Source organism: Ostrinia furnacalis, unplaced genomic scaffold (genome assembly GCF_004193835.3).
Source record: "Ostrinia furnacalis isolate ACB-3 unplaced genomic scaffold, ASM419383v2 OfSCF7340, whole genome shotgun sequence".
NCBI lineage: Eukaryota > Metazoa > Arthropoda > Insecta > Lepidoptera > Crambidae > Ostrinia > Ostrinia furnacalis.
In genome coordinates, this window is record NW_021137579.1 from 667412 (window position 1) to 678811 (window position 11400).

Below are 11400 nucleotides of genomic sequence, written 5' to 3' on the forward strand. Positions count from 1 at the left end.
TTAAATTACACGATTTCCGACCCTACCATCAAAGTAATAGAGGTTATTATTGCATAATCCGTAGTCGTCCACCTAGTATTTTTTAAATTACACGATTTCCGACCCTACCATCAAAGTAATAGAGATTATTATTGCATAATCCGTAATCGTGTATTACGCGCACCGCGTATTTCTCGCTAAGCTTATGTGCGAACGTAGAGATTCACTCCGTCTCTGTCTGACAAACAAATTTGAGCGCAGGCAGGTGTGAGATAGGAATAGCCTGTTGAAGTATGAAGGGAGGATATCAATAAATCAACAGCCAGCAAAAACATTATTATTCAATTTCAAATTGCATTATTAATACTACTATACGGTTGTATCTTTTCAAAGAAAATTGTATTTTAAAGTCATAATACGTGGATTAGTCCGCACTAGTCGCGTCAAGTATGGTAAATTACTACGTACTAGGTGGAATAGGTATTTGGATCAAGTATTAATAAATACTTGGAATAGGTGCACCTAGTATCAAATTTACCTAGTATAACCCATCTCTAGATATAATACCCGCCGGCGGGGCGCTTCGCTGTAGGTAATTATCGGATGTACCGCGCGGAGTGAGCCAGGCCTGACATTACATAGAATTTTAACCGCCTCTGTGGTCTAGTGGTAAGACCACCTGCTTCAGACGCAGAGGTCCCGGGTTCGATTCCCAGTGGGGGCAGATTTTTCTGTTCGGTTTGGCTGGTGGTAGGGCTTGTTCTAAGTCCGCCTGGCTAGCTACCACCATCTTACCTAAGTCTGTCGCCATAACAACAATGTTAACAGCATTATTGTGTTCCGGCAGTTAGAGGTAAGATAGCCAGTTCCTCCGTGGTTGAGAATTCCGGGTGAAGCTAGCTTCCACCTTTGCCCTGATCATCACTTACCATCAGGTGAGATACAGGCCAAGAGCTTCATCGTTGTGGATAAAAAAAAATTAAATGCTCTAGTTAGTGACTAGTCTTTACTCACCTTTAGATACGAGTTGTCAAATCAAATTTTGTCGCATATTGGATCATAATGTAAGTTATTAAAATAAAATATTAGTTACAAGCCGACAAAATTGTTGAGAATCTGTGCAGAATCGAATCGCGACCTCTGGCGACTAGCCGAGTCATCTCGCTATAAATTCTGTTTTAAGGGCTGCCATGAGATGGCGCTGTGCTATTTTATTTCACGGTATCATTTGATTTTTTTCCAATTTATTAGTACCTTTATGGTTACCAGCTTCAAACTGTGCCTTATACGTCAAGTTATACGAGTACATATAGTTTATCACAACATTTAGTAAATTTTTGAAAAGAGATCCTTCTTAGGCTTATGTAAAAGGATCTCTTAGAATTATAAAAAAGCAAAAGTTGTGCAAGTATATTTTATGAAATATAAGTCTACTACCCTCTCATCCTACCCTATAGTATTTATGATGGATTCGTATACTTATTAATGTATCATGCAAAAATTATTAAGAACACTATACAGTATTGTTATAGGTCAGATTAAGGCTATAATTTTTACGATATTAATAAATATCTTTTAAAAATACCTGTTAAAACTCGTGGTATGACGTATGATAGAGTTTGGTGTACATACTAGATTTTGCCCGCGGCTTCACTGGCGTGAAATTATGTGCTGTGATCGGTATAATTATAGCCTATAATAATATGTTAATCTGGGTTACAAACATTAATTCTGTAAAGTTTCAACAAAATCTGTTCAGTACTTTTTGCGTGAAAGAGTAATAAACATCCAGACATCCAAACTTTCGCATTTATAAATTAGTAGGATGTAGGTAAGTAAATTAATGTAGTAAAATAAATCAAGTAATTTACAAACGTGTAATGTATTTTAGATCGAGCGTATTACTCTCAATACAGTTTTAGAAACTTAAAGAATTTGAATTTGAAAAAAAAAAGATAGTTTCCCCAACAAATTCTAAAATATAATTTTGTTACAATAAGGCTGAGTTGCCACCACCTAACTTTGACCGTAACTTTAACGATAACCGGCGTTTTTTGGGTGGAGTTTGACAGATTTTTTGTGGTCTAAACTGAATAAATACTTTTTATTTTGATTTTTTGACGTTTGCTAAAGTCAAAGTAATTGAAGTTTCGTTGACATCGACGTCTCAGGGACACCCTCGTGCCACTCATACCTCAGGAACTGAGTGATTTAAGCGCTAGATCAATAGGTAGATGATTTAAATTGAATAAGTACCTATGCAGATTTGGTGAATGCAGACACTAGGGATTTTATGGATATGTAGTTTCGGTTATGGATACGGTTACGGATATAGGAATATTATTATGCCGGTTTCGGTTACGGTTACGGATATCTGTGCTTTAGAATGCAATTTGCAATAGTTGCCCAACACGGTTCATTCATGGCCGCACATTTTACATCGAATAAAAAATCAAAAATTGATACGAGATGGCATTATAAAGGTAAATCAGGCTGTTAAGCATTATAATAATATGTATATAATGCTATACAAAAAATAATTTTTAAACTGCTTACATCCGAAACTATCCGAAACTTTTGAATCGGTTACGGTTACGAATATCCATAACATCCCTGATGCAGACGTTATCTATTACGAACTTTGCATAAAATGTGCATTTGCATGTAAAATGCTTTCGTATTTTTACACCCAACTGGTCAAAAATTTTAGGGATGAAATCTGATTTTCCTGCATCATATTTTACGACTTGTCTAGACGAAAGTCAAAATAGATTGAAAGTGCATTCCACCTGGAGAAGTATTGTTTTCATTCTTGTTTTAGAATAGATCAGTTTTAGAGGATTACAGACGGCGGCACGTCAAAGTAAACTCTGTAGCACCTTAAACAGTTACAAAATAAGTGCGAGTTTGAAAATAACGATGTAAATCCTGATGTGCTCTCGACTGTACTTCAGCAAGTAAATATAGATAAGGAACATGAAACTCCAAAGTTTATCCAATCGTATTAGTACTTTCAGAAAGACAAATTTAGAAAGAACAGATAAGTCACTGTCTTTGCAAGAGTTACTTTTCTAAATAAATACTTTTACAGAAGTCAAGTTACTATAGTCTATCCAATATAGCTTGATTAGAATGACGGCTGTCAAACGAATGTGACTAGTGATGGGTATGTTTCGTACGGTTCACATAGATGTATCGATAAGTTTTCGAAAAAATGATATAAAATAATGCACCCAATTTTTCTTCATATCTTTATTCATAAAAATGACAATTATGGTTTAAATTTAAAGACAGTAAAATTTAAAATTCATGTCAAGGCCAGGGTGTACAACCTAAGTCGTAGTCATCATCATCAGTGTTCTTCAGTGGTTTTTTCCTCTCGATAGAGGGCGGTGGGCATCTCTTCTAGAGCAACGGTGCTATGAATACCCAAAAAATTACCGGTGATTGATTTCTGATGTTTGATTATTTAAGAATGAAATGTTTTTTTGGTTTTTAATAGTGAACATTTAGAAAAACGTATAACTTGACTTAAATATGTTAAAAAATTAGTTAGAAAAAAAATTTGTTAAATATGTTTTTTACATAAAATATAGTTTTAATTTAATATGACATTTGTCGATATGTCCCAACACTAACATTTTTGTAACTCGAGATAACCTTGTAGAGACGTCGTTAATACTCTAGCTTGATTTTTATAATTTCGAATTACTACTTATTGGTGTAATTTAACGCTGCATTTACACGAAATTATCATTTTTATTGGAAGCACAATCGTCGAAAATATTGTTTGTAGGTCAGACGTGAATTATTTCTTGTCCGCCAATATTTAGCTCTCATTGATCGCTACTACAAGTTATGTTGTTACTTTTGATGACAGATGTCATTCTAATCAAGCTATATTGGATAGACTATACCAGTATTTTATGAATACCTATTCAGTTTTGAAATAACCTCTTAATCAATTTAATTATCCGTCATACTTCTTTAATTTGCTTAGTCAGTATTTTAGGTTACTATGAATAGTTTAATTATGCAACGAGAAAGTTTTAAAAGAATTACAAAAATTATTAAATTCTGAAAAACAGCAGTTTTACATACATATTCATGGGAACTTTAACTTTCATTACAACTAGAAATGAGATTATTTAAATTAATTATTTTGCAAACTGATTTTCTATTTTAGTTGAAATGTTATCCTCACTAATTTATTTTGGTACAGTCAGCTTCAAAAAGTTCGTGACACCCAATGTAGCCAATAAGTTCGCAATACGGCTTTGTTACAAATGGAATGATGTTGTCAACTTTTTGGCCACTTTTGGGTGTCACGAATTATTTGACGCAGACTGTACTTTTGTGTACTATAGTTTGTGCGGAAAACTATGAAACTAGTTTATTACCAATGTATATTTTTTACGAGCTTACTCGTGTAGTTTCTTAGTATGTGGCCCAGCAATAAAACCAACAATAAGTGGAAACAGTTAATCATTTATTAATAACATTGTTTATTATATTTTCAGGAAACTGTGGAGTCCGCACGGACTTTGCTAGGACTCCCCGGCGAGTATGGAAAGGTATTCTTCAGGAGTACACAGCCCTTGAATGATAGGAAGGCTTATTACTTCAAGTCCTAGCAATATAATATCAATGTGTTTGTGTTGGGGCCTCAGTGGTAGCGTTAATAAAAAGGTATAATATTTTATTTTAGTTTTTTTACTTGTCTTGAACCCCTGGTTTCTATTATTAATAATATTTAAGGTAAATTATCCAGGAAATATATTTACATTATTTTGATAGCCGATTTCATTTAACTTTCCATCGACAAATACATAAATCTACTAAACAATGCCTTTACTAAACCTTAATAAGTAAGTCATTGTTAGTGAAAAATTCAGACTGTACGTTCTTGGTGCAAACTAGTACCGAGTCAACTACTTTAAGTGATTTCGTAACACAAAACGAAAACAAAATGTACCTAGGTTCGTGTTTGTGTCTTGGTATAAAATTTTTCATCGTTCAAGAGAGAATATAGCGAATCCAGATGATGTAAACCAGTCTTTATTGCTCTGGGATCTTTAATAAAGATCAATTTAGTGTCTTCAGGGCACTACAGACCTCATCTGCTGTCGCATAATTGCCACAAGTACATAATATACTCCGTTATAAGTACATGATATTACTCTGTTGTTGGTAGGTACTTAAGAAACTAATAATTGGTAGAACATTTAACCAGACGTTGGGGGTAGACGTAATTGCATGTTTGATATTGCAGCTGATAATTTCAGTTATCTTGATAAAGTTATCCTTTATCGTGTGGGTAGTAACAAGAGGTCAAAATCCTATCCCTATAGGGTTAAAAACCGCACCAGCGAGTTGTGAGTTTTAAAATTGTTTATCTTTTGTTTTGCGAAGTTGCGTGTCGACAAAGTTTATTACCCACCCTTAAGAGCTAGTTAACAAGTGTATAATACTCATATTTTGTACATTTATACTATATAAATACGTAAAGAAGTTAAAAAGTTGTTTAGGAGTATACGAGTATTCTTGTTCTTAGGAGTTTATTTTTAGGTATTATTTTGCTAAATTCGTTAAATGAAATGACATTGGGAACTTTTTGCCCCACTTTTCGAAAAGTAGCGGACACAAACGAAACCTATCACAGATGATACATACTAATATCCAATGAATTTCCGTGCATTTTTTTTCTCTCTTATATGGGAATATTGAGAAAATGAAGTTTTAATATTTTATTTTATTTTACATTTAGGTAACATTTTTGACGACCTCGGTGGCGGAGAGGCGCACACACCGGTTTTCAAGGTGTGCCGGGCCAATCCTGAGGTCCCGGGTTCGATTCCCGGCCGGGACAATATAGAAAACGATCTTTTCACATTGTCTCTGGTTTGGGTGTGTTGTGGTTCGTCGTTCCCGATTTCCATAACACAAATGCCTTAGCTACTTATTTTGGGTTGGAGTAATATATGAGATGTTGTCTAATATTAATTTAAGTATTTATAATATTTTATTTATTTATATTATTTTATTTATAGTTTTTATTTATTTATATTATTTTATTTACTTTTATTGGTTACTCTGCAATGCCAATCAACATAACATGTAAAAATATCAAATCATTTTAGACAAAATATATTTTCAACTTAGACTCGTCATATCTCAGAATTCCCATATCTCACAACATAGCGCTTTAAGTGAATATACCTACAAGTATAAAGCTTTGAAATAAAATACGTTTCATCTTTGTCCGCCGTGGGGCATTTTCTCATATTAAAGTTCCCAATGTCCTTTAGTAACTTATTAGACTCGCAGTCAGTATTAATTTGCCACTATAAAGCTTATACCGTTCCATATGAACGTTATACAGGCTGTAGAAACAGGTGTAGTTGTTGCAATTCACTAAGGCGAGTGACCTTTACATTAGTTTACATGTGTGGTGGCTCGCTACTGTTCGTTTTTCTAAAGTTTTGCATGTACACGTACATACACAAATAAAGCTCACTTCGTGAGTTGCAAGAACTATAAGAAAAAGCTGACAGCTATCAGAAATTTCAGCTCTCTATTTCTTGTTTTATACATTTTGTAATAAACATACTTACATCGCCAATGCCTAATTTTTATGCAAAACCGAACGTTGAATTAATAATGAGAGCAAAACTTTTTTTTATCAAAACGAACATTAGGTTTTTATTATTCGTGGTTTGTGGGTAAACAACACCCACTCAGTTCGCTATTTCAAATTATTTCGTAGTAATAGAGTCAAGCGATTTTGTGTTCGGTTTACTCATTATTTATGAATGATTCTATGAATATGAGTAAATCTAGAATTTTCAGCGGAAAATTCCACTAATTTTCTAAAGCACATTCCGCTGAATTTCAAAATAAAGTCCAAACTATTTCTTACACTGTAGGAAATAGTTTGGACTCTATTATACAGGTGGAATCTTGTAATGCCACCTGGAGGGAAAGTACTCTTAATAATGTAGATAGAAAATTTTCCTGAAAGAAAACATTCCTTTATTTTTGAAAAGAAAGAGAACTGTATTCATAGATTTTCGACAATTTTTCGAAAATTCTCTACTATCCATACAATTTTCTGTAAAATATAATGAAGATAATTTAAGATTTCATGGTTTTCCTTTCATTTGATTTATCACGTTTGTTGGAGAGATTTAATCCTTATACTTAACCCTAAAGATCGATGCAATAAAAATACAGGATGTACCTAATTTTTTACAGATTTTAGTTGGTTCGATTCCCGGGTGTAGCAAGCAAATTTTTGAAAATCTTTGAATGCAGTTCTATTTATTTTCAAAAATAAAGGAATGTTTTCTTAGAGATTTTTTTTCTATCTACAATATTAAAAGTACTTTCCCTCCAGGTGGCATTACAAAATTCCACCCTGTATATACCGCTCGTGTAGGATCGGCTTAAGTAAGAGCAAAGGTTAATTCATAATGTGAATGGCCAATAAAATGGGTTCTCGTGTTCACTAATTTAATTCAGTACCTGTTCAGCTATCAGTAACTTGAACCTTATTGCCTTCACTTTTCCTCATATCGCTCATTCATGTTACAATAGTTGCTAAAATAAAGTAATAAGACATAAAGGAAAAATCACTTGAGGGATATAGTCAGAATATTATATACAAATGAGTAGGTCATCTTTATAGAAACGAACGGGCCGGGCGTGGTTTGTATGTGAGCGCGCCAATATGTACCTATGCGGCGCGCACGCACACACTGACAAAATTTTGCGTGGATTAGCGGGGAGCCAGTCGTGGTTGCGTCGAATTTTATCAGTGTGTGAGTGCGCGCCGCATACCTAACCTAGATTGGCGCGCTCACATACAAACCGCGCTCGGTGCGTTTCTATGAAGATGACCTACTCATTACTTTGGTATAGTCGACAGGATATCAGACTACACATAATGTGTAGGCAGAACATCATCATCATCTCAGCCACTGCTGAACGTAGGCCTCCCCCCAATGCTTTACATGTTGCCCCTTGCTAGCGGCCTGTGTCCAACGCCTTCCTGCTACTTTTACGATGTCGTCGGTCTACCTTGTGGGTGGAAGTCACACGCTGCGTTTTCTGGTATGCGGCCTAGAAATCCATCCCATCTGGCGTCAGTTCTGCGTAATATGTGCCCTGCCCATTGCCACTTCAGCTTGCTAATCCGTCGGGCTATGTCAAAGACTTAAGTTCGTTTGCGGATCTCCTCATTTCTGTAGTATTTAATTTCTTTTATTATTTTATTATTCTAGTGCTCTTTCTCTTATTGCTACCTATCAATGCAGTTTTATGATCGGTAATTTTTCTTGAAAACTATTCACCGTTTATGTAAATACCTTATTACTATGTTCGCGGCAGTAAACAAAATATTACTATTTTGCTATAATAATATGTATTTGCAATCACCGTAACGCAAACGTTCAGGTCAATTGACAATTTACACACGGGAACTCACCAAATGGAGCATCACGTTACCCAAATTGACGCTGAGCGAAAATGCATGTTCCGATATTAATCCAATTAGTGTAATGATCATTAATCATTTCCATTTCTGGTTTCTGCGTGCGTTTTCATGTGTTTGTTTATAAATAAATTTTCACTGTTTACATTTAAATGATCACAGTTTAATGAATTGATGACTGATACTGATCATTCGTAAAATAAAAGTGATTATGGCAAGTTGGATTTTAGCAAGCTCTTCTATTTTCTGACATCACTTTATCAATTCACACACACACCAAACGCAACCTAAAATATGTGGTGATATTGTTTCTTTTTGGTTATGATAAAAAAAAATTGCTTAATGTTAATTTGTTAAGGGAGAGCGACTCCTTCTGTCTGGCACAGGTGCCATTGCACTTACAATAAAGAGTCCACCTCAAATCCTAGTAATTGTTGTTGTTAACGAAATAAACATTTTTCATTTTCATTTTCATTTATCGTATTAGTTACTTGCGTAATTTCATAATTTGTTGTTGCTCTAAGTCGGTGCAACGATAATTTTATATCCTTCAGCCACAGTTTTAACTAGGTACCAAGTTCTATCGCAAAAAACTTGCCATTTGAGAGCAAAAGAAAAAACGGAAATGACTACTAGACCTGATGTTACGTAACGTAACGTAATAATAATATGACTAGCATAATGATATGTAATCGTATTTATATCGATTATTTATTTAGGTATTTTAATTTTTGGTTTGGTTGGTAAAGGTCGCGGGAAGAACCTGGATGCGGGCAGCGCAGGCCCAGTCGTTGTGGAGATCCTTGGGGGAGGCCTTTGTCCAGCAGTGGACGTCATTTGGCTGAAACAAACGAACGATTTTTTGGTGAAACCTAATCCCATAGAAATGAGAGATTTTAATTAATTAATATTCCTGGTCAATTGACTATCAATATTGGGAGGCCTTTGACATGGACGTCATTTGGCTGAAACGAATGAACGGATGAATTGACCAGAAAACGAGCACGTATCCAAAGTGGCTGGCATTGCTGGTGAAAAATAAATGAGGTTGCCTGCAATCAGCACGAAGGCTGCACCATGTGTCCATGTGTCGAACAGAACAGCTGTTATTTATTGATCGCGGAATTATCAACTAGCCTCGCAGTTTAAATTGACCTAGACGGAGTAGTTTTCTAAGCTACCGTTCCACTGAACTTCTGACTAGGTAATAACATTATTTCTGCTTTGACTTGACACACCAGCCGGGTTGAGGTGCGCACCGTGATCAGATTTCGCAAAATTTGTCCACTGTTTGCACAACCGTCTGCGGTTTGCCCTTAGTGGTGGGTTGACCGAAATGTGTGCTTGCGGGATTTAGACCGATGGGACCGACGACCGACATTTGCGTGTTTTTTCCGACAATACGCAGACAAACGGTCTGCGGTTTGTTTAGATATACTTACTTTATTGATGTCAAAATGTATGGGCGTAATCGATAAAATGGCGTGATAACCGCTTATCGCGGCGCGCATACTAGGTCTACAGATCAATTTATTATTTAGAGATGATTGAATAATTATTAACAGACGTTTAACTTTTTCGACCTAACGTTTATTTATTCATGAATTTCAATAACTAAGTTTTGGGTCCCTAACTTCAAGAACTTATTTTGATTTCAATAATAATTTAAAATAGATAAAGTTAAGATCTTATTAATTACCTAGGCGCTTTTTCAGTCTCAAATGAACGAGTTAATTAACACTTTAACCGCCGGAATATGCGTATAATCATAATAAATACAGACTGAGTACCTGAACGGCTGTTAAAGGGTTAATCCAAATTATAAGTCGTCAGTTTGACTAAATATTATGATCCTTTACTTTTATAACACTAACTTTTCATTTAAAAGAGTGTTTCAAGACAAGAATTTATATGGATAACCTGTTGATAAACAACCACCCTTCGACATTTGCAAATTCGGAAAATTTTAACTCGATGCATGGCCTTTCTCACAGAAACCCAGCTTAAAAGTCACTTTCCTTATTCATAACCCACCAGTTAAAGCGGACTATCTTATCGGAAGAGCCGTTCCGTTGGCCATTTGTTACAGTTATCTGAAATTCTTTCTATCAAACGTTAATCCTTCATCTACGAACTATTGATGGAAACAACATGCATCAGTGTCGTTTAGATAGAGATAAGAGATGTTTTTCAGTGTGTTTCAAATTGGAAAGTGTATTAGAATAATCAGTCCCATTTGAAGGACGACGATGTGGTTGTCGAGAAATGAGCAAGACTTCTTGATGTTTACAACGATTTACTTCGTAACGTGAAATTTACAAAAAAATATATGAGTAGGCTAAGTACGTGCGTCTTGCCCGGCGGTTTGCGGCGAGTAGAGCCGAGGGCGTTTTCGTCGTTGGTCGACGGTGCGCGTCCAGTTTTCGAAACCAGTTTCCTGCGCCGGCGCAGGACCGTTCGTTGTGGAAATCCTTGGGGAAGGCCTTTGTACAGCAGTAGACGTCATTTGGCTGAAACGTGTTAGAGAGATCTGCACAAAAATCATCCGTAAAGACCACGCTATAATGAGAACATAAAATACACGATAGGATTGCGTGTAAATTACTGTGAAAATGTATGAAAACACAAAGAAATACCCACATTTTTCACGAAAATTGCTCTGTTTTATTAGACATCCTTAATTTGGCATTAAATTTTAACAACACAATAAGACAAAGATTTATTCACGACAATATAATTTAAAATACTGGCTCGCTAAGAGGCTGCTAAGGGTCCTTGTAAGATCCAATCAAAACTTTGTATAATTTCATTGTTTTTTCTTTGTTTTAATAAATACGCTAATAGCGGTTTCTTCCATTACGCTAAAGTAGTTAATACAATAATTTAGGAAAAATTATGTCCAAACGAACCCAAAATTCATAATTTTAAAC

General features: G+C 35.2%; 1 protein-coding gene across 1 annotated transcript in view; it reads left to right on the forward strand.

The window, feature by feature from the left end:
* Positions 1-4667, forward strand: part of LOC114364013 (carbonic anhydrase 6) — a 34866-nt gene extending 30199 nt beyond the window's left edge. The window contains exon 9 of the mRNA XM_028319991.1: positions 4500-4667. Within this exon, the coding sequence (XP_028175792.1) occupies positions 4500-4613 (114 nt within the window). The 3' untranslated portion in view covers positions 4614-4667. The remainder of the gene's footprint in view (positions 1-4499) is intronic.
* The last annotated feature ends 6733 nt before the right edge of the window (positions 4668-11400 follow it).